This window comes from Pelophylax lessonae (assembly GCF_965119305.1).
Source record: "Pelophylax lessonae genome assembly, chromosome: 2".
Lineage (NCBI taxonomy): Eukaryota > Metazoa > Chordata > Amphibia > Anura > Ranidae > Pelophylax > Pelophylax lessonae.
The window spans coordinates 189,286,900-189,311,901 of record NC_138769.1 but is presented as its reverse complement, the minus strand read 5'-3'; the positions used below and the strand labels follow the sequence as shown (position 1 = coordinate 189,311,901).

At 45.7% G+C, this 25,002-nt stretch overlaps 1 protein-coding gene across 1 annotated transcript in view; it reads left to right on the top strand.

Annotated features, from left to right (window-relative positions):
- Positions 1–3,132: 3,132 nt before the first annotated feature.
- The window catches only part of PRKX (protein kinase cAMP-dependent X-linked catalytic subunit), a 271,447-nt gene continuing 249,577 nt past the window's right edge, over positions 3,133–25,002 (top strand). The window contains exon 1 of the mRNA XM_082245527.1: positions 3,133–3,658. Within this exon, the coding sequence (XP_082101653.1) occupies positions 3,469–3,658 (190 nt within the window). The 5' untranslated portion in view covers positions 3,133–3,468. The remainder of the gene's footprint in view (positions 3,659–25,002) is intronic.

Here is a 25,002-nt window from a genome sequence, read left to right as displayed (position 1 = left end):
GGCTGACAGGAATGCAGAATATGTACATTTTGGCTTGTTCACCATTGCCCTGGTGTTGCAAACTCTGACTGAGTGGCCTAAGCTTTTACGCTGTGACCTGGAGGGGAGCAGCTCTTCCCTGCCTCTTTGCTCAAATGCTGGTCTATGGACCAAACTTCTAAAAAGGCCTTGACTGCTTTCTCCTTTCAAGGAGATCACCTGTTTGGAGCTACCCTGGATGACACCATTAACCACTTCCCGCCCGCCCTATTACAGATTGACGGCGGGAATGTGGTTGTATTATCCTGACCGGACGTCATATGACGGCGGCAGGATAATACAGCTCTGGGCGCCCCCCGGGAGCGCGCAGAGCAGCGATCGGTGATGCGAGGTGTCAGCCTGACACCCTGCATCTCCGATCTTGGTAAAGAGCCTCTGACGGAGGCTCTTTACCATGTCCAATCACGGCTGGTCACATAGTAAACAGGAAGAGCCGTTGATCGGCTCTCCTTAGTTCGTGCCTGACAGGCACGAGTAAAGGAGCGCCGATCGGCGGCTCCCCTGACAGGGGGGGGTCAGCACTGGTAATCAGATCATTGATTACCAGTGCAGACCCTCGGGGAGGGGATGCCACTAGAACCACCAGGGATGCCCACTATGACCCCAGGGATGCCCACTATGGCCACCAGGGATGGCAATCAGGGCTCAGGGAGCCCCCCATTGCTCTCCCCATCAGTGCTGCCCGCCAGTGCCCTTCCTATCAGTGCTGCCCACAAGTGCCCATAATTGCCAGATTTCAGTGTCGCCCACAAGTGCCCATTATTGCCCACCAGTGCCCATTAGTGCTCATCAGTGCCGCCCGTCAGTGCCCACCAGTGCCGCCTATCAGTGCCCATCAGTGCCCACCAGTGCCGTCTATCAGTGCCCACCAGTGCCACCTATCAGTGCCCATCAGTGCCAACTATCAGTGCCCATCAATGCCGCCTATCAGTGCCTAGCAGTGCCGCCTATCAGTGCCCACCAATGCTGTATATCTGTGCTACCTATCAGTGCCACATATCAGTGCCTCTTCATCAGTGCCTGTCAGTGCAGTCTCATCAGTGCTCATCAGTGCAGGAAAAAACTTATTTATTTACAAAATTGTATAACATAAACAAAAAAACTTTTTTTTTTTCAAACTTTTCGGTCTTTTTTTATTTGTTTAGCAAAAAGGAAAAAACCCAGAGGTGATCAAATACCACCAAAAGAAAGCTCTATTTGTGGGGGGGGGGGGAAATGACATAAATTTGGTGTAGGTACAGTGTTGCATGACCGCGCAATTGTCTTTCAAAATGCAACAGCGCTAAAAGGGGAAAACTGGCCTGGGCAGGAAGGGAGGAAAGTGCCCAGTATTAAAGTGGTTAAAGGTCTCACAGGAGGGAAGAGTACCATTCTTCCACAGGCTACTAAGGGCAAGGACCCTTGTCACAGACTCGGGCCCTCCATCTCGGCTCATAAAAAGTTTTTTTCATCCCTCAGGGTGGACTGACAAGGGCTCGAGCCTTTTAGGGCCTCATCTGGAGGATCCAAAACAAACCTGGTCTGGCAAGCTGAGAGCGGGCTTCTCCAAACCCGCAGACAAAGCTCCTTCAGCATGAAGGTGCACCCTCACCCATATCAGGTCCGGCTACAAGATCGAGGAAATCAAAGCGGGCGGATCTCCTATGTGACAGGCAGGGACAGATTACAGGATTCAGCATAGCTGAACCTGCGATCTGTGCCTATGTCACACAATCCCCTCCCCCCACACACGTCAGTAAGCATGAGGCATACATTTAACCCCTTGATCACCAATAAAGTTAACCCCTTCCCTGCCAGTGTCATTATTACAGTAACAGTGCATATTTATAGCACTGATTACTGCAGTAATGTCACTGGTACCCCCAAAAGTGTCAAAAATGTCAGTCAAGGGTCCGATCTGTCCGCCGCAATGTCGCAGTCCCGCAAAAAAAATCGAGGATCGCCGCCATTACTTGTTAAAAAAAAAAACAATAACAATGACATAATTGACATAAATCTTTCCCGTAGTTAGTAGCTGCGATAACTTTTGCGATTTTTTTTTTTTATCAAACATATGTAGCAGAAAACAAATTGGCCTAAAATGTTAAAAAATTTTGATTTTTACATTTTTTTGGGGGGAATTTCATATAAAAAATGTGTAAAATATTGTTATTTTTTCAAAATTGTCGCACTTTTTTGCTTATTGCGCAAAAAGTAAAAATCGCACAGGTAATCAAATACTACCAAAAGAAAGCTCTATTTGTGGGGGAAAAAAGGACATAAATGTAATTTGGGTACAGTATCGCACGTCCGCGCAATTGTCCATTAAAATAACGCAGTGCCGAATCGCAAAATATGGCCTGTTTAGAAATGGGGTAAAATCTTCCAGTCTTAAAGCGGTTAAAAATACACTCATGGAGAATTTTTTGGTCAAAGACATGTAGCTAAATACATTTTGGCCTTGTATATGACAAACATTGAATATATTGGATATTTTTTAACTGTCAAAGTAGAAAAATATTGTTATTTTTTCAAAATTGTCGCACTTTTTTTATTAATATCGCAAAAAATGAAAAGCGCAGAGGTGATCAAATACCACCAAAAGAAAGCTCTGTTTGTGGGGAAAAAAGGACGTAAATTTTGCTTAAGTACGGCGTTGCATGACCGCGCAATTGTCAGTTAAAGTCGCACAGTGCCAAGTTGCAAAAAGGTGGTAAAGTGGTTAGAAAAAAACATTTTTATGTAAAAAACAATTAAAAAGTGCTAATTCACACAAGTTCTCTGTAATGTTTGTATCTGATAATAATGATATTGATGTGAAAATATTGTCTTGATATATTCAGGGGGGGGAGGGTAGCCAGGTAGGTTGTAAGGGGACCCCGTGATTTCTAACAGCAGCCCTGGACATCGCTGTAGTGAGAACCTGTAAGGTCTCCTGAGAATCAGCCGCAGCGTGTTGTGTTCCAGCCAGCACCACCCAGCGGCCAGCAGGGGAAGCACACACGTCTAGAGGGAGGCGGAGATGCGTGGCTTCTCCGAGCAAACGGCTGGAGCGGAGAGACGAAGCAGCCTCTTCCCCATTCCTTTCTTCTACGTCAGCCGCCCATAGTAGTGAGTGAGTGAGAGAGAGAGTGAGGGACAGGGAGCAGCGAGGGGCCGGCTGGGTGACAGCGGGGCTGTGGGTCAGTTGAGGAGAGTTGTGTGTTATGTGTTGGGGGGGAATAGTGATGATGCATTGTGTCCAGCACTGACTAGCAGCACGTTTTATCAGCAGTGCCTCCCTCCATCCCCTGGCAGTGCCCAGACACAATGAGGGATGGCAGACTGATGACTGGCAATGCCACCTGGGCAGACTTGGAGTGAGCCGCTGTCCCCTCTCCGTTCTCTGGGCGCCCATACAGGAGACACTCGCCTGCAGCTTTCTGTAGCTTTCATCTGAACGCGCTTGGGATGGAAGGAGCCGCCAGCGCCGCCGGGACGGCCAAAGCCAGGAGTGGCGCCAAAGGCAGCTGCGATGGGGGAGTCGCTAGCCCCAGCCCGGGGTGCCTCGGACTCAGCGTATGTGGTCGCAGCTCGCCGCCCTGCCCCGACCTCCAACCTCAGTACAAGCTGGACGACTTCGACACCGTGGCCACCGTGGGTAAGTGCTCAGCGCTTGGGTGACATCACCTGTAGCCTCACATCTGTACATCTCCAACCTGACAGCCAGGACTGGACTGGCCACACACCTTACAATCTCTGTAGACCTACCTAAAGCATCTGTGATTGGACGTTTCAGATAGAACCTCGTATGAGATAGTTGTGGTGGGTCTAAAGTTGATTGTATGGTCAGATTGTAACAGGTATGGTGACCCCCGCTACGGGGGCATCTGATTGTACAATCTCTGTAGACCTACCTAAAGCATCTGTGATTGGACACTCTAGGTAGAACCTGGTATGAGATAGTTGTGGTGGGTTTAAAGTCAGATTGTAACCGGTATGGTGACCCCCCTACGGGGGCATCTGATTGTACAATCTCTGTGGGTAGTGCTAGGGTCTGTGATTGGACGCTTTAGGTAGAACCTCGTATGAGATAGTTGTGGTGGGTCTAAAGTTGATTGTATGGTCAGATTGTAGCCGGTATGGTGACCCCCCCCCCTACAGGGGCATCTGATTGGGGTCTTAGGGCTGGTTCACACCTGAATCACACAGAAACACTATGGGGGGATTTACTAAAACTCAGAGTCTGGTGCAGCTGTCCATGGTAGCCAATCAGCTTCTAACTTCAGCTTGTTCAATTAAGCTTTGACAATAAGCCCTCATTCTCATTGGTCCGATTTGACATGTCAAAGTGGAGCCAATTACCGGCAATTGCACCATCCGGAACTTTGCGGCGCCGCACCGATTTCCAAAAGTAGTTTCTGTACTGCTTTTGGCGACTTCAGGGGGCGATTTCAATAGACATCGCTGCAGGAACCCGCACGGATACCTGTAAAATCGCCCCCGAAATCGGACTGAAATGCCGGCTTGAAATTGTGCGAATTCTGCGGAACTCCCACGATTTCAAAGCGGCCTCAGAGTGATCCTGGGCTAAGCACTGGTTTAAACGGACCCCCTGTTCACATCGGGGCAATTTGACATGTCAAATCGCAGCCTATTGCTGGCAATGGCATCGTCCGAATCAGTGCGACGCCAACTTTGCGGTGACGCACTGATTTTTAAAAGTAGTTCCTGCACTACTTTTGGAGACTTAGCAGGCCATTTCAATGGACATCTGTGCAGGAAGCCGCACAGATACCTGTAAAGTCGCCCCCGAAGTCGGACTGAAATGCCAGCTTGAAATTGTGCGACTTCAGCTGAACTCCCACGATTTCAAAGCGGCCTTAGTGTGAACCTGGGCCCTCATTCACATCAGGGAAATTTGACATGTCAACTCGCATGCCAAATCTCAGCCTATTGCCGGCAACGGCACCGTCCGAATCAGTGCAACGCCGGCCTTGCGGTGCCGCACTGATTTCCAGAAGTAGTTCCTGCAGTACTTTTGGCGACTTAGGGGGCGATTTCTAAAAGACATCTGTGCAATGAAGCAGCACAGATGTCTTTCAAATCGCTCTCAAACTCGCAATGAAATGCGAGTTCACCTGAACTTGTACAATTTCAAACCCGCTTACAATGTGGATGTACCCTGAATGCAGCTTAGAGATCCTGCAACTTCAATTGAAATTGCATGATTTCAAAGCCGCATGTCAGTGCGACTTGGCTGACATCTGTGCGACATCCTGCACAAATCTCTATGTGCAAGTCGCACCTGAAATTACCAAAAGTAGTGCAGAAACGACTTTTTCAAATCGGTGTTTTGAACAGTTCCATTGCCGACAATAGGGTGCGATTTGACCTGACGCACCAGAGTGAATGGGGCTTAAACCTGGAAGCTGATTGGTTTCTGTGCACAGCTGCACCTGATTTTGCACGCTCCAGTTTTAGGCTGGGTTCACATATGTCCGGCTGCAGTTTGCAGTCCGCAGACCAGGGTCCAGTTCGTTCCTGTTCAATGGTTGAGGTGTGAATTGCCTGAATTGGCACCTGAAATGGACCCTTTTTGAAATCGCACCACGGCCGCCCCGGACATGTGTAACCCGGCTCTATTAAGAGCTGGTCACGTTCACATGCCATGCAAATTGGATGTGGTGTAAAACAGATTGTGTATTGGATTGTGTGGTACCTGGTTCAGGCAGATGTACTGCGTTTTGCGATCTGCGTTTGGGGTGTCGTTAGGAATACATTGCCACCTGCAGCATATTGCAAACCCAGTGCGTTTTGAATGCGGTGCCGGAACCCGCACTGCATTCCGGTGTGAGCGAGCCCTGAGTATTTCAACAGCTACAACTTTTTTCAGTTTTGGAGCATTGAGGAGGTTGGATGAGGAGGTTAGAACCCTTTCCAGGTTTTTATTGCTGTCGCTGTGTCTGTTGGGTAATTGATTTGCAGTGATCCTCTGGCCATACAAAATGCTCCCTTGTAGTGGGGCTGCCCCTACACTGCAAGGGTTAAATGCTGGTTAAGTTCTAGGGAAGCAGAAAAAGTCGCTCCAAAGCAAACCTGTATTATATTGCAGCTTACCAATTCTTAGAGGTGATGCCTGCATTGGTTTTCTTTTTTAGGCTTTCTTCTATTTTCAGCTGATGATCCAGCCAGCAAGTCTGTTGTTTTTCAAAAGCACAAGCTCTTCAGTAGAATGCATCCATTTACATGGATGAGACAAACCACTCAACATTGGCAAGGGGTGCTTACAATGATCAGCTTTTATTTAATCATATGAAACCGTAACCCCTCGTTCGCACCAATGCGATTTTACAGTTCAAAATCACATGACAAGTCGCAGCTTATTTTCAGCAATGGACCTGTTCAATTTGTTCAGAAAAAGGCTCCTGCCTTATTTTCCTGCAATTTCATTGACTTCTGTTAAATGAAGTCGCAAGCCACAATGAAAGTCGAAGATAAAAATCACACTGATCTGCGGCTTTGAAATGGCGCTGAAGTAGCAGCGATTTTCAAAGCTGCACCGATGTGAACCAGAACTCATCCAAAATAGAAAGATTTTTTTTTGCTGTAACTGATTATGAAGCGTGAGCTGGAGTTTGGCTTCAATTTGGAAGTGTATCTAAATCTGCTAGTACATTTAACAGACTGACAGTGCTGCTGTGCCTCCTGTTCTCATTCCTCCAGAGTTGTATATAACTAATACAGGAGGTCAGATCACCAGGGGAAAACAGAGGGGAAAACGAATGCAGCCACCACATCTAATGATTGGGAAGCTGCGATAGATTACATTTTTGGTTTTAATACTACTTTAAGCCGACCATTCATTGTTAGTTTTGTATCTGAAAAACAAAAACTAGTAAGTTCCTCCATCCACACAGGCATGGAGGATGGAGGAATCCCCCCAACCAGGACAGTGGCACCTGTGGCTGTCAGAATACACTGATCCGTGGCTGCAGCTGCTTACTGAGAAACGTTTTCCAGCGTGTCCCTTCAACATTTGTGTTTTTATTACAAACCTTATTTTATACCCTGTGATGTCATCCGGTCTCTGTGCTTCTCTATGTAATGCAGGCAGATTTTGGCTGGTGCAGAGTGCTCTACACAGCTTCCTGAAAATGACACCACACATCATCACAGCTTGGCAGGAGAGTGATATGTAGCAGAGCATACCCACTCCATGATGTACCACTAAAGTGGCAGTAAACCTTTCCATATACCCAGTAAGGACTGGCCTCAGGTGTTACAGAGATTAAACAAATTTTCCTACATAAGTTGTACCTTTTTATCTGCAACCCTCTCTTCTCTACATTCATTCAAAGTGCTGAATTGTAAAGCTTGGCTAAGAGTTCAGGAACAAAGGGGGGCAGAGAGCTGATGTTACACTCTGCAGAGCTCAGTGAGGAGAGCTGATTGGAGGGAAGGGACACACCCCCTGCACACAGAAACAGAGCCAAGGCTGTCAATCAGCTGAAGGTCCCTCCTCTGTCACCTTTTTTTCTTTTGGTGTCAGGAAAACTTTTATAAGTGATTCATGCTGATAGCAGAGAAATTAAGCAACGGACAGAAATGATACTTAGTGCTCATTTAGTACACACTAAAGAGGGATATGCTTTGTTCATATTTTATACCTGAGGTTTACAACCATTTTACCTGAAGCAGTGACAAATCGCCAGCAATTAAGTCACTGGCTACAAATCGTAATAATAAAACAATATCAATTTTTTACAATATTACAATGAATTCTGCAGAGTATTGTAAGGCTCCATGTACACGGGACGTTGTTAAAAGTCCCTTTGAATGCTGGAATTTTTAGGACGTTTGAAACGTCCGTTCAGTCGCGTTTGTACCCGCGTTTAGCGGGCGTTCAGCGGCGTTTGCGGGCGTTTGCGTTTAGAAGCGTTCCTAGAGGTGAAAAAAATTATTCCCCTTTAAAATGGAAAAACGCGAACGCTAAACGCGGGTCATCGCGTTCGGACGCGTTCAGACGCGTTTGTGCGTTTGAAACGCCGGGAAACACACGTTCGAACGCAAATAATTGCGTTCTAAAAACAGTCCCTGAACACAACTGCCTGCAAATGACTGTAAACGACCTGGTGTACATGGACAGATAAGATAAAATGTAGATGGGTTCAGGGGCTTCTGAAAAAAACGCCCAACTGCTCCTAAACGGCCATTTCCAGCGTCCCGTGTACATGGAGCCTAACTGTGTTTCGTGGATCCTGGGTGCAATGCATTGCCTTCTGCACTCTATACATGCCGGGGCAATCTATGCATTCCTCTGCCACAGTGGCAGATGAAACTTGTAGTCTTTCCAATCACCGTACCATGTAGAAGGATCAGTGAATGGATGGAGGTGGCTGTGCAAAGCCATACTGTGTGTATACGTGTGTGTGTGTGTGTGTGTGTGTGTGTATATATATATATATATATAATCTCACAAAAGTGAGTACACCCCTCACATTTGTGTAAATATTTTATTATATCTTTTCATGTGACAACACTGAAGAAATGACACTTTGCTACAATGTAAAGTAGTGAGTGCACAGCTTGTATAACAGTGTAAATTTCCTGTCCCCTCAAAATAAATCAACACACAGCCATTAATGTCTAAACTGCTGGCAACAAAAGTGAGTACATCCCTAAGTGACAATGTCCAAATTGGGCCTAAAGTGTAAATATTTTGTGTGGTCACCATTATTTTCCAGCACTGCTTTAACCCTCTTGGGCATGGAGTTCACCAGAGCTTCACAGGTTGCCACTGGAGTCCTCTTCCACTCCTCCATGATGACATCACGGAGCTGGCGGATGTTAGAGACCTTGTGCTCATCCACTTTCAGTTTGAGGATGCCCCACAGATGCTCAGTAGGGTTTAGGTCTGGAGAAATGCTTGGCTAATCCACCACCTTTACCCTCAGCTTCTTTAGCAAGGCATTGGTCGTCTTGGAGGTGTTTGGGGTCATTATCATATTTGAATACCGCCCTGCGGCCCAGTCTCTGAAAGGAGGGGATCATGCTCTGCTTCAGTATGTCACAGCACATGTTGACATTCACTGTTCCCTCAATGAACTGTAGCTCCCAAGACACACTTGTCTTTGTACTCCTCACCTGGTTGCCGCCACACACGCTTGACACCATCTGAACCAAATAAGTTTATCTTGGTCTCATCAGACCACAGGACATGGTTCCAGTAATCCATGTCCTTAGTCTGCTTGTCTTCAGCAAACTGTTTACCGGCTTTCTTGTGCATCATCTTTAGAAGAGGCTTCTTTCTGGGATGACTGATTTGATGCAGTTTGCGGCGTATGGTCTGAGCACTGACAGGCTGACCTCCCCACCCCTTCAACCTCTGCAGCAATGCTGGCAGCACTCATACGTCTATTTCTAAAAGAAAACCTCTGGATATGACGCTGAGCACATGCACTCAGCTTCTTTGGTCGACCATGGCGAGGCCTGTTCTGAGTGGAACCTGTCCTGTTGAGCCGCTGTATGGTCTTGGCCACCATGCTGCGGCTCAGTTTCAGGGTCTTGGCAATCTTCTTATAGCCTAGGCCATCTTTATGTAGCGCAACAATTCTTTTTTTCAGATCCTCAGAGAGTTCATGAGGTGCCATGTTGAACTTCCAGTGACCAGTATGAGAGAGTGAGAGCGATACTCATACTCCATTTAACACCCCTAATCCCCATTCACAATCTTGTAACATTAATGAGTCACATGACACCTGGGAAGAAAAATGGCTAATTTTGCCCAATTTGGACATGTTCATTGAGGGGTGTACTCACTTTTGTTGCCAGAGGTTTAGACATTAATGGCTGTGTGTTGAGTTATTTTGAGGGGACAACAAATGTACACTGTTATACAAGCTGTACACTCACTACTTTACGTTGTAACAAAGTGTTATTCCTTCAGTGTTGTCACATGAAAAGATTTAATAAAATATTAACAAAAATGTGAGGGGTGTACTCACTTTTGTGAGATACTCAGAAAAAAAATAATATATTTTATGGGTGCATTTATTCAGTTTTTGTAAACAGTGGACTATCCCTTTTAACACAGGTGTTGGCTTTGGCAGCCAATCCCAAGTCAGTTGTGTTTTTGTTTTTTCTAGGGCATGTAAGCAATGACAGGAGACATCCGATTGGCAGAGCTTGGCTTTATTTTCTTCCAGTATTTATAGATCAGTCTCGGTAGAAGAATGCTGTGGTTAGCAATTTGATGTTGAGCAACTTAGGTATGCGTAGATGTTGTGCAGTTGCTGGATGTGTCTATATATACTTCATTGTTTTTATGTCTTCTGTCTTGGCACGTTGGTCTTTTGGAGTCAATGTGGAAGGAGGGGCAGAATACACTCAGCACTTTACCAAGGACACCCACTTTATGGCCCTACAGTTAGAGGGGAACTGGGGCTCGTAGTTCCCTATTGGAAACCTGTACTGAGAGAAGTATGTAGGCTGATCTTGCTGTGAAAATGCTACTTGCCTGGCTGTCATAAAGTGGGGGAAAAGCCTAAGTCTAACTATTCATAGAAATGTTTCCTCCCCCTCTTCCTACCTATTTTGATGTGTGTAGCCCAATCCGTGTTCGGATCCCGCTCCAAAGACCAGCACTGAGGAAGCGATGTGACCTTCCTCACCGCCTGTTTTAACTGCATAGCGCAAAAAATAAAAACTGCAGTGGATATCAAATACCACCAAAAGAAAGCTCTATTTGTGGGGAAAAAAGGACATTAATTTTATTTTGGTACGGTGTTGCACAACTGCGCAATTGCCAGTTAAAGTAACGCAGTGCTGTATAGCAAAAAAATGGCCTGGTCATAAGGGGGGTAAATCTTCCGGACATCAAGTAGTTGTAAACCCTTACATATACCCAGTGAAGTGACTGGACTGACACAGAGATTAAACAAATCCTCCTACATAAGTTGTACCTGTTTGTCTATAGTCTTTACCTCTGTACATCTGTTCAAAGTGCTGGATTTATAAAGCTTGTCTGGGAGTTAAAAAAAAAAGGGGCGGAGAGCTGAAATTACTCTGCAGAGCTCAGTGAGGAAAGCTCTGAGACCTGATTGGAGAGAAGGGACACAGGAACAGAGCTGAGGCTGTCAATCAGCTGGAGGTCCCTCCTCTGTAACCATTTTTCTCTTGGTGTCAGGAAAACTTGTCAGAAGTGATTCATGCTGACAGAAGAGAAACGAAGCAGCAGACAGAAAGGGCACTTGGTGCTCTGGATAGAGACAAGTACACACTATAGAAGGGTTCACATTTCATATCTGAGGTTTACAACCATTTTAAGGGAGGGTGGTTGGCGGAGTGGCATAAAAGCAGCTTTACCATGCATTTTTTTTTGCCACCCCCTAACCGTAAGTCTAAACAAAGCATTAACCAGTCCAGTCACATTATCCTGCAGCTCTCTTGTGTTAGTGAGCTGACAACAGCTGGGTCATGGGAGCCTATGGATGATGTCACAGTTCCCAGAATTCCCTGCCTTACATAGAGCCACCCACCCAACCTGTAAAATAGCCGCATAGGGCTGTTCACATACTGCAGCCGCTGCATTTTTAACTTGGGGTGCAGAGTTTGAGAAGTGGCGCCATAACCGCGTTCAATGCACCTTATTGCGGCACTGTAGTCCAGCATCATAGGGTTAAATCGGGCACCTGGGAGGGGACGTAACGCCTCCTCACTGCCTGTCAAAGTCCCTCAGAAAAGTGATTCAAACCCAGATTGCTCATCAAAGGGGCAACACTCCACAGCGAGTGTAAAATTGCCCTTGTATAGACTTGCAGCTGGGGGGTTGATTGAGCCATATTTTTACCTCCCGTCGATGTGTACGCTATATGCAGATTATGAAGCTACAGAAATACCTGGATACAGCACTGTGCAGATATTGGGGGCCATTCTATACAGCATTTGCAGTTCTTGAATTCTGGCAGTGTGGATGTACCCAGAACCTTTTGTGACCTATTCATAAAAAACCTGCGACATTTTCATTGTTCGCACTGATACATGCAGCAAATTCAAATATTTGTCACCCTTTTAGGCTCCTTTCACACTTGTGAGATGATAAAGTCGTGCGACTTGATTTGCGACTTTTCAGTGCAACCTTGACCTGACTTTACATTGACCAAAGTTACATCAAACGTCAGGCCAAAGTAGTGCAGGAACCTTTGCTGACTTCAGTAGTATCAGTAGGAACGGCTTCATATACATTAAATTTCACTTGTCCTGCGACTTGGGGTCTCACAAGTCGGATCCCGAATCGCAGAAGTGCAAAAGCAGCCTTCCTTAATTTTGCTATTGGCGATACATCATACAGATTCCTGAAGAAATGCCGCCATATCGGTGACGAGGAAGACGAGACCTCTTCCATGATGGCGGAAACTGTTGCGTGTGATTCACATGTAATTATTGTGTCACATCTTTGAGACAATTGGGCAACAAAATGTGTCTTTATGTTCCTATGGAGCTGGATGGCTTTTCAGTAATAGCCGCATGAGTCAACAAGTCCCAACAGTTTTTTGGCCGGCTTTAACTTGACTATAAACAAAGACTCATGCAAATGATTTCTATTTTAGTCAGCTCATTATTAGTAACATCACCATTTTAAAAAAAAAAGTTTGACAGGTCCACGCCTGTACTAACACAACCAGCGCCAGCAGGTAAATCACAGCTGACGTGTGTGTGTGATCTGTCGTATCTGCTGCAATATTTCTCATTAGGTTCAACCAGTCTTGGGATTTGTCACCCGGCCAACATGTCAGCTGTAAGGTGTAGGGAGTGCCCACAGCAGCCTTTCTCCACATTGTTACCCAAGAGGAACAATTGAAATCATGTCCGGTTTTGGGGAACTCCTGCTAAAACCAAGCCATTGGGTGCCAGTGACAGGGTGGATAAAAAGCGATTTATTTAAATCAGATTTTTTTGATTATCAAATTTATTTTAACAATTTTTTTTGGAGTAAACAGATATCTAAAGATTGTTCTCTATTTAAGATACAATAATAATTTAGTTTATTTAGCATGAAATGGAGCGTTATGTAGTGTGTATGTAATAAAAAAACAAAAAAAAAAATTATATATATATAATTTTTTTTTGGTGCGTTAGTATTTCGCAAAAGTGAGTACACCCCTCACATTTTTGTTAATATTTTCTTAAATCTTTTCATGTGACAACACTGAAGAAATGACACTTTGTTACAATGTAAAGTAGTGAGTGTACAGCTTGTATTAGTGTCGGTTCACACTAGGTCGACACAACTTCGGGCGAGTTATGCCGTCGCCAGTGCCCCGCGACTTCGGCGCGGCTTGCAACAGCTTCACATAATGGAAGTCAATGCAAGTCGCTCCGATGTCGCCCCGAAGTAGTGCAGGAACCTTTTTTCTAAGTCGGAGCGACTTGAGTCGCTCCTATTAGAACGGTTCCAATTGCACAGCACGGTCCGCTACTTGTCAGGCGGCCAAGTCGCCTGACAAGTCGGAACAGTGTGAACCGGCACTAACAGTGTAAATTTGCTGTCCCCTCAAAATAACTCGACACACAGCCATTAATGTCTAAACTGCTGGCAACAAAAGTAGTACACCCCTAAATGACAATGTCCAAATTGGGCCCAAAGTGTCAATATGTTGTGTGGCCACCATTATTTTTCAGCACTGCCTTAACCCTCTTGGGCATGGAGTTCACCAGACCTTCACAGGTTGGCACTGGAGTCCTCTTCTACTCCTCCATGAGGACATCACGGAGCTGGTGGATGTTAGAGACCTTGCGCTCCTCCACCTTCCGTTTGAGGAAGCCCCACAGAGCTTAATAGGGTTTAGGTCTGGAGACATGCTTGGCCAGTCCATCACCTTTAACCTCAGCTTCTTTAGCAAGGCGATGGTCACCTTGGAGGTGTGTTTGGGGTCGGTATCATGTTGGAATTCTGCCTTGCGGCCCAGTCTCCGAAGGGAGGGGATCAGGCTCTGCTTCAGTATGTCACAGTACATGCTGGCATTCATGGTTCCCTCAATGACCTGAAGCTCCCCAGTGCTGGCAGCACTCATGCAGCTCCAGACCATGACACTCCCACCACCATGCTTGACTGTAGGCAAGACACACTTGTCTTTGTACTCCTCACCTGGTTGCCGCCACACACGCTTGACACCATCTGAACCAAATAAGTTTATCTTGGTCTCATCAGACCACAGGACATGGTTCCAGTAATCCATGTCCTTAGCCTTGTCTTCAGCAAACTGTGAGATTTCTTGTGCATCATCTTTAGAAGAGGTTTCCTTCTGGGACGATAGCCATGAAGACCAATTTAATGCAGTGTGAGGCGTATGATCTGAGCAATGACAGGCTGACCCCCCCCCCCCCCCCCCTTCAACCTCTGCAGCAATGCTGGCTGCACTCATACGTCTATTTCCCAAAGAAAACCCCTGGATATGACGCTGAGCACGTGCACTAAACTTCGTTGGTTGACCATAGCGAGGCCTGTTCTGAGTGGAACCTGTCCTGTTAAACTGCTGTATGGTCTTGGCCACCGTGCAGAAGCTCAGTTTCAGGGTCTTGGCAATCTTCTTATAGCTTAGGCCATCTTTATGTAGAGCAACAATTCTTTTTTCAGATCCCTAGAGAGTTCTTTGCCATGAGGTGCCATGTTTAACTTCCAGTGACCAGTATGGGAGAGTGAGAGCGATAACACCAAATTTAACACACCTGCTCCTCATTCATACAAGAGACCTTGTAACCCAGAGTCACATGACATAAGGGAGGGAAGATGGCTAATTGGGCCCAATTTTGACATTTTCACTTAGGGGTGTACTCACTTTTGTTGCCAGCAGTTTAGACATTAATGACTGTGCGTTGAGTTATTTTGAGGGGGACAGCAAATTTACACTGCTATACAAGCTGTACACTCACTACTTTACATTGTAGAAAAGTGTAATTTCTTTAGTGTTGTCTCAAGAAAAGATATAATAATATATTTACAAAAATATGAGGGGTGTACTCACGTTTTAAGATACTGTATATACATTCTGCATAAGTTACATTTGTGATAAACTCATTCAATGAATCTGAGCTCTGCAAGCTGAGATAACATGCACTGCATTGATGCATTCACACAATTTCATACTAACAACCAGTCCTTACTTTTAAAGCGGTTGTAAACCCAAAAATTGAAAAAAAAAAAAAAAAAAAAAAAAAACCTGCAAGACAAAGGCATAATGAGCTAGTATGCATCGCATACTAGCTCATTATGTATTACTTACCTTAGAACGAAGCCCCGACACGGACCCCCGGACATCGCTGCGGGCACTGCCATGATCCCTCGTCGTCTCTTCCAGGTTCGGCGGCTCCGGCGCTGTGATTGGCCGGAGCCGCGCCGACGTCACTCCCCCGTGCCGGTTTAGGAGATATTAATTGTACCTACAGGTAAGCCTTATTATAGGCTTACCTGTAGGTAAAAATGTCAAAAAGCGGGATACTACCGCTTTAACTACATCCCATCCGCGCTACAGCCTATATACGGCTGCAGCGCGGACTCGAATTTTCGGGAGGCCGTTTTTAAACGGCCTCCCAGAAGCAGGCTCCCCGCGCGCTCCCGCGAGCGCGCATCGGGGAGAATCTGTGATCACAGATCGTGGTGAATGGCCAATCACAGCGGCCATTCACCACGTGATCGGACCATCCAATGAGAGATGATCTCATATGTAAACATATGAGATCATCTCTCATCGCCGGCGCTCCTTCCTCACACGGAGCCTGCAGTGTGAGGAAGGAGGGGGAGCCTCACAGCGCTGGGGACACAGAGACATGTAATCAGGGCACTGATCACCAGTTCCCTGATTACTGCAAGGTAAAAAAACATACACGCATTGCCCCCAACAGTGCCCACAGTGCCCGCCATCAGTGTCCCCCATCAGTGCCCACAATCAGTGCCCATAGTGCTGCCAGTCAGTGCCCATCAGTGCCTGCTCATCTAGGCACTGATGAGCACTGACTGGCAGCACTATGGGCACTGAGTGTGGGCACTGATGGTGCTGCCCACCAGTGCTCATCAGTGCCACCCGTCAGTGTCCATCAGTGCCATCCGCCAGTGCCCATCAGTGCAGCCTCTCAGTGCCCATCAGTGATGCCCGTCAGTGGCACCTCTCAGTGCCCAGCAGTGCCGCCTCTCAGTGCCCAGCGTGCCACCTCTCAGTGCCGCCTATCAGTGCTCATCAGTGCCGCCTATCAGTGCCGCCTATCAGTGCTCATCAGTGCGGCATATTAGTACCTCCTCATCAGTGCCCATAAGTGCCACCTCATCAGTGCCCATCAGTGCCACCTCATCAGTGCCACCTCATCAGTGCCCATCAGTGCCGCCTCATCAGCGCACATCAGTGAAGGAGAAAAATTTATTTTCAAAATTTACTCGCAGAAAATAAGAAAAACTTTTTTTTTTTTTTCAAAATTTTTTGTCTTTATTCTTTTTTTTTTGTAAAAAATAAAAAACCCAGAGATGATTAAATACCACCAAAAGAAAGCTCTATTTGTGTGAAAAAAATGATAAAAATTTCATATGGGTACAGTGTAGCATGACCGCGCAATTGTCATTCAAAGTGTGACAGCGCTGAAAGCTGAAAATTGGCCTGGATGGGAAGGGTGTTTAAGTGCACAGAAGGCAAGTGGTTAAGGAGCACCTGTCATTTGAGATCCATCATGGAAGCACCTGTTAGCGGGCATCCACTCACCTGCTTCCACCACTTCCCTCACCTTATTGTGTCACTGCCGCATCACCATCCGCCCTATTAAAGTGAATGGCACTGTTGGTAAGTCAACAGCAGGTCAGGGGAGGAGCCACTGCGGGACAGAGATGACAGCGCTTTAAAAATTCTGATTGAAATCAAGTTAATTTATCAAACTTTTTTACTAGTGATTTAAATCAAATCAAAGCTGGCCAGTGGGAAAATGCCCCTTATATCGGTGGCTACTGGGAAGATAGTCAAAAGGATGATTGATGTCACGCAGCTGACTAAGCCAAGTGGCGTTGGTCCTGGAACTATTTCGGAGTCCCTAACCACCTCTGGAGGACCCTGGTTGGGGACGGCTGGTCTACAGCAAGCAATCAGAATCCATTTTTTTAGATATGACTTTAATTAGAGTGGATCTTCCAGCAGCAAATACATAGGGCCCCTTTCTAATCTTCCCCTTTTCACTTTGCAACTTTTACAAAAAACAAAAAACTTTTACAACCTTTTTTTTTATGCACCTGCAATAAGAAAAAAAGATCCAAGTCAGAGGATGTTACCACCATTCAACATCCGCAACAAAAGGAACTACTTATCTGTATCAGAACACCACAAACTGAAAGCGCTATTTAATTCATTTTTAACTATTTGCCTCGCGGGCCAGTTCTGACACCTCTCTCCTAGATGGGAAAATATCATTTTTTATGTCAAATGTTAATTGTTTTAAATAAATAAATTTTAATGAATTTTAGTAAACTCAAACACAATATAATACCAATTATTAATATATTTTTAAACTATAAAAGATTGTTACGCCGATTGAATAGATACCTAAGATGTCATGCTTTAAAATTGCATACGCCCAGGAAACGGCACCAACTACGGTACCTAAAAATCTCCAAAGGTGGTAATTAACCACATCCCGCCCGCCCGCCCTATAGCAGAATGACGGCAGGAATGTGGATGCATTATCCTGACCGGACGTCATATGACGGCGGCAGGATAATGCGCTCTGCGCGCCGATCGGTGATGCGAGGTGTTACACTGACTCCCTGCATCTCCGATCTCGGTGATGACGTAGGCTCTTTACCATGTGACCAGCCGTGTCCAATCAGTACGTGCCTGACAGGCACGAGTAAAGGAGCGCTGATCGGCGGCTCCTCTGACAGGAGGGGGGGTCGGCACTGGTAATCAGATCATTGATTACTAGTGCAGACCCTCGGGGGGGGGGGGGGGTGCCACTAGAACCATCAGGGATGCCCACCCATGACCCCAGGGATGCCCACCCATGACCCCAGGGATGCCCACTATGGCCACCAGGGATAGCAATCAGGGCTCAGGGAGCCCCCCATTGCCCTCCCCATCAGTTCTGCCCTCCAGTGCCCTCCCTATCAGTGCTGCCCACCAGTGCCCATCATTGCCATCTATCAGTGCTGCCTATCAGTGCCGTCCGTCGGTGCCACCTATCGGTGCCCATCAATGCCACCTATCAGTGCCCAGCAGTGCCAGCTATCAGTGCCCACCAATGCTACCTATCAGTGCCGCCCATCAGTGCCACCCCATCAGTGCCTCCTCATCAGTGCCTGTCAGTGCAGTCTCATCAGTGCAGGAAAAAACGTATTTATTTACAAAATTGTATAACCTAAACAAAAAAAAATTTTTTTTTTTTTTTTTTCAAACTTTTCGGTCTTTTTTTTATTTGTTTAGCAAAAAAGAAAAAACCTTGCGGTGATCAAATACCACCAAAAGAAAGCTCAATTTGTGGGGGGAAAATTACATAAATTTGGTGTAGGTACAGTGTGAAATGACCGCGCAATTGTCATTCAAAATGCAACATCGCTAAAAGCTGAAAATTGGCCTGGGCAGGAAGGGGGTGAAAGTGCCCGGTATTGAAGTGGTTAAAAGGCCTGTACAGGTTACAGTTTTTAGGTTTTTTAAAGTTACACATGAGGTCTGGTGTTAGAATTATTGCTCCTGCTCTGATGTTTGCCACGATATCTCACGTGTGGTGCAATCACCATTTACATATGCGTGCAAGACTTACATACGTGTTCACAATTGCACGTTAGCCTGGGGAGATGGGTATTGTCTATATTCCCATCGTACACGTTCTTGGACATGGTCTCGTCAGTAGTGGGTGCTGTAGCAACTACCAGCTGGAAGCTAGGCTTGTCATGAAATAACACATATTTGCCAGCACACCGTGGATCATCTGATAGCGTCTAAAGCGTTAATTGCAGAAAGACCATATAACCGAGGACCTAGTGCAGTGTGTTAGAGCCATACAGGGCCCCTTCATCAGGCATGTGTGGTACGCTCACCATTTACATATGCGTGCAAGACTTATGTATGCATTTGCACGTTAGCATAGGGAGGAGGGGAGCTTTAATTATTTTATTTTTTTTTTAATTGTATAATCATTTTCCTACACTTTTTTTTTTTGATCAACTTTATTGTTATCATAAGGCATGAACAACGAACAACCCTTGTGCTTGCATGGGTCATGGCAGGTCCTCTTTATGGAGAGATCTGGGGTCTTGTAGACCCCATATCTCTCCTCTGGCTTCAAAAGCATCTGGTTAATCTGAGATTGGTTTGATCAAATGCTGTACAAGCCAGTAAACAAAAGACTGAAACTGGAAGTGTCAAAACCCTTGTCGCTTACGGTTTCTGATCTCACAGAGAGGGAGGAGCAATGTCCGTTTCTCTCTGTTCAGTCCACAGTATGCTGCTGGTCAGTGTGGTCCTGGGCTCCCTAATTAGAAAGGGGGTGGTAGGAGGGGGGCAACCCCTTCCACTTCCTGTAGAAGTTAATAAGCGGCTGTATAGCCACCCAAATCACTTGTACATGAAAGAGCTTTGCAGACTGTAACTAGTTCAATCTGAGGACATCAGATGACATCCACCCGGGTGTCTGTCCATGTCCCCATGCTTTATCTTGTCTAGAATCACTATGAAAAACACATCTCTAGCATTTCTAGCTATGGCCATCTTGACTAACTCCTGAAATCCATCTGCCTTTAGCTCAGGCATGCAGGCAGGAGGGTGTGCTTAGCTAAATAAGCCCCTCCTCCAGATAAAAGAAAAAAGCCCATGAAGACTCCTGGGACCTGACATAATTTTGTCCTTGGCCAGAAACTAGGAAGTAACTGAAAATATGTCAAAAAACTGTTTAAAACAAGTAAATCTAGTCTACCCTTCTATCTATTTACAAAGGCTAGTAGCAGCATAAGGATTAAAATAGTTAATGTTGATTGAGAGATTTTAATTCTACTTTTAACTTCTTCACAACTGCGCTATAGCCAAATGACGGCTACAGCACAGTCACACGTTGCCAGGAGGGCGTCTTGACGTCCTCTTGAGATCCTACGGCACATATCGGCAGTGATTTGTGGTCGCTGTGTCCTCCAGACAGATCGGGGTATAGAGCCAATCGCAGTGGCTCTTTACCATGTAACCAGCTGTGTCCAATCTCAGGCTGATCACAGTGTAAACGGGAAATTCTGGTTATCGACAATCCTCTCCTCGTGCTGACAGCTCATGAGGAGAGCTGATAAGCGACAATCCACACAGAGGACATCTATACTGTTAATCAGGGCACTGATCATTGGTGTCCTGATTATCGGTGCAGCCCAAAGAGTGCCCACCAGTGCAGCCTCATCAATGCCTATCAGTGCAGCCTCATCAATGCCTATCAGTGCAGCCTCATCAATGCCTATCAGTGCAGTCTCATCAATGCCTATCAGTGCAGTCTCATCAATGCCTATCAGTGCAGTCTCATCAATGCCTATCAGTGCAGTCTCATCAATGCCTATCAGTGCAGCCTCATCAATGCCTATCAGTGCAGCCTCATCAATGCCTATCAGTGCAGCCTCATCAATGCCTATCAGTGCAGCCTCATCAATGCCTATCAGTGCAGCCTCATCAATGCCTATCAGTGCAGCCTCATCAATGCCTATCAGTGCAGCCTCATCAATGCCTATCAGTGCAGTCTCATCAATGCCTATCAGTGCAGTCTCATCAATGCCTATCAGTGCAGCCTCATCAATGCCTATCAGTGCAGCCTCATCGGTGAAGGAGAAAAATGACTTGTTTTCAAAAGAAACTTCTAAAAACTTTTTTTTTTTTCGTTTAGCAAAACATAAAAATTCGAGTTGCAATTACATACCACCAAAAGAAAGCTCTATTACATAAAAATGTAGTTTGGGTACAGTGTTGTCATTCAAAGTGAGACAGCACTGAAAGCTGAAAATTGGCCTGGACAGAAGAGTGCCCAGGAGGCAAGTGGTTAATGTATCGCCTTTCACCAGCCCTAATGACAGTACTGAGTAATCCTCTAGAAGTTGATTGACACTCCACACTTTTAGGGCACTTTGATAGTTCCCCATATTTGCCTCCCTTTTAGAAGAAAGCCAAATTGTACATAAAGCCTGTTCCATCGTATTCAGTTTATTCATCTTTGCTTTTCTGTAGGTTGCGGTATAACAAAATGCTGCCTTTTCCATGCAGGTTTCAGAAGATACTGATCCCCAGTGGTCCAGCACACCAACCGCATGCAAAACGCAAGCAAACTACTTGCAAACTGAAAGCAAAATATATGCAAAGCTCATGAACCTTTAAAGCCCATCTACAGAAAACTTGTTTAAAGTTGGCCATTCATGGTTCAATTTTTTTTTTCTATTCAGTCAGTTGGTTGAATGAAAAAAACTGAAGTGATTCCCCCATGCACATATTCAATGTGGATGGGGGAATCCTGTCTGTGATATTGTATTCTTACAGCAGGGAGACTCCCACCACTATAAGAATGCAAAGATCAGTGCTGCAGCCTATTGCCTACAGTCCAGATCGAGAGCGTTTATTGACTTCAGTTTGTTCGTATGAGCCACACATGGATAAAAGTTTGTCCAGTGCCTGCTGAACAGACCACATTTTCATTCATTTATCACCAGCTTAAGGGGACAAAATAAACACTTTTGCAAAGGCAGCAGATGAGGGTTGCTGTGTTTATACAATACCACCCAATTTGCGTGGCGATACCAACCGTTTACATGAAGGGGCTTCACTCTTTCTGAGCTTGCCTGCACTCTATTGCTTAAAACTAATCTAAACATGCTATAAGGTGAATAGGGATGTGAATTTTTTATTTATTTTTTCTTAAAAATGAATTGTCCAACGAACTAACTTGGGGTCACTCCCAATCTACTTGTCCTGATGCAAAAAAGAAAACATTTTTTCCCAGGATAGAAAATGTGAAGGGTTGATGTTTTTATTAGGCACAGGTACTTTTAGGAATGTCTGGGGCTTATAAAAACGAAAGGGGCTTTATGGCGACCTAAACTTTTAGGGCTCTTTCACACGGGCGATCCGATCAGATCCGCCTGTCAGTTTTTTAGGCGGATCTGATCGGATCCTCCATGCAGCTCTATGGGGCAGCGGATGTCAGCGGAGACACCTCCGCTGACACCCGCTGCCATCCGTATCCGATCCGGTCTGTGAAATCCGGACAGATGGAAACACTATTTTTCCATCCGTTCAGGGATCGGATCGGATGAGAACGGACAGGCGGTCCACTCTCATCCGATCCCCCATAGAGAGCAGCGCACTGCAAGCGGAGATGGAGCTGTCATCCGCCGGCTCAGCTGGGATCGGCGGATCGATCCCCGCTGAGCAGCACGGATCCGCCTACGGAGGTGGACCGTGTGAAAGAGCCCTTAATGTTTATTTTTTGCTGGGATTTTTTTTATTTTTTTTGTTTTAGGACCCCCCAAACATTTTTTTTTTTTTAAAGCAGAGGCCCTAGAGAATAAATTAGTGGGTGTTGCAATTTTTTTTATGTCACACGGTATTTGCACAGCAGTTTTTTAAATGTATTTTTTTTGGCAAAAAATACACTTGTTCGAATATTAAAACACAATACAAAACCAAATTTTTGGTAAAATATAGATGTTACGCTGAGTAAATAGACACCAAATTTGTTGCACGTTAAAATTTTTGCATGCCTGTGCAACGACAACAAATAATGTAAATTTTACTATCCAAAGGTGGCGCTTTAAAAGCTGTTTACCGGTTACCACTTTAGATTTACACAGGAGGTCTGGTGCTAGAATTACTGCCCATGATCTGACGTTTGCAGTGATACCTCACACATTTGGACGATCGCTGTTTATGTGCGTTCGCCTTTGCTCATTGCGGGGGTGCTTTTCCATTTTTTTTAATATTTTATTTTTACACTGTCGCTTTAACTTTTTTATAATTTTTTTTAATCACTTTTATTGCTGCTACAAGGAATTTAAGCATCCAACACATAAAAGGCAGTGACAGGTACTCTTTATGGAGAGATCTGGGATCAGTAAGGAGCCCCCCCCCCGAACCTAAAAGCATCTGATCACACCAAGATTAGTGTGATCAAATGATTTCTATTTTTATAAATGGCGCCGGGGAAACCGTAAGTTATGTATGCTCATCGCTTCTTGTTTCCTATATCATAGAGGCAGACAGAGCGGTTCCGGTCTTTGCCTGCCTCTATGATCAGCTGGCGGAAGCACCAGCTGCTCGATTGGTTGTCCCGGTGGGACAAAATAGTCCTTGGGAGGAGGGGGGTGCATCTCCTCCCTCTGTTTGTAAAAGCGATCCAGCAGCTAGTTAGCCACTCGGATTTGCTTTTTTAAATCAAGTTGACCGTTGCCTCTCAACACTGCTGCTGCAGGGCTAAATGGAAAAAAAATAAAGTTTCTTGCCTGGAACTGCATGTTCTGGACGCTGGGCGATAGGAATTGAACATCCCAGGGTGAAGAGCACAGAGATGACCTCAGTGTGCTGCTGCTCCTTCATAGTCATTGTCATGTATTAAGTACAGAGAGGTGTCACTGCTGTAAATGTAGCAGGGACAGCTGTGTCACCCCCATTATGAAGTGGGGAAGGACAGTGAATCATAGTGCAAGCTGAATGGAATCACAGGCATTTTATAAAGCATATCATGTATTCAGACTGTGTATTTAGGTTTTTGGCCTGTGTTCACCTTTAGGGCCGGTTCACACTTGTGCGAAGCAGGAAACCCTGCAAATCCAGTGCAGGTTCCCACATCACACCTGAATCGCCGGCAGTTCACACTACCCTCTACGAACCGCTGAGGGTGTCAATACAAAATGAATGACACCCCCAGATCGGTTCCCGGGATCGCAGTGCGAACTGTGAATTCGAACAGGAATCGGATCGCATGGGTGTGAACAGCCATGTGATCCGATTCTGGTGCGGACAAACAAAACAGGGTCCTGCACGAGTTTGGTTTGTATGTGATGCAAATTCAGCCATACAGTTGTGTGGCTGTGGATTGGCATTGAACAGACATCACATGTGATCTGCACAGCAATGTGGTGCGAATCATATCTGATGTCTGCCATTGCACCAGTGTGAACCGGCCCTAAAGGAATACATGTGCAGCTTTCTCTCCAGCTAGGAGAACAGTGAGCAGCCCTGTGCACAGTAGTAGCAGGCAGAGGCACAGTGCCATAGACCTTGCCCTGCAGATATTTAGCTATGAGGCAGTAGGCACAGAAAGTTTTAACCACTTGACCTCCGCAAGATTTTACCCCCTTCATGACCAGACCATTTTTGCTATGCAGCACTGTGCTAGTTTACCTGGTAATTGTGCAATCATACAAAAGCTGTACTCAAACAAAATTTGCCTGTGCGGGCTGCCTGTCTGCAGTACATTGTGGGTGGGCAGTCTGCAAGTCGAACTAAACTCTCAATCAAAAATGACTATTTAAAGCGGATTTCCACCCTAAAAACTATTTTTGCATGTCTGCCAGCTTAGATGAACCTGAAAAAGAATTGGATAATTAAAATTTTTTTTTTGTTTCACTTACCTTGTTTTTAATGAAAATATACTTACCTTCCTTCCTCTTCCTCCCTCTGTGGCCGCGGCCCACAACGTCCCTTCCTCCTTGCATTGACTCCTGGGAGATGAGCGTCATCGATCCTGGGAGTCAATGCGCCTGCACCGGTGTCACTCGTCACTTCCAGTGCAGGCGTGTCATTCCCTGCTGAACAGCTTTTGGGCATGCGCAGAAGCTGTTCAGGGATGACGCGCCTGCACTGGAAGTGACGAGCAGGGCATTCTGGGACTCCGATGTCACCAAGAGGACACGAAGAGGGACGCTCCGACTTCAGCTGCCTACACCTGAGATGCCAGCACTGGACAAGACATTTTCAAGGTAAGTATTTCTTCTTACAGGTAAGTGAAACAGGGAACAGTTCA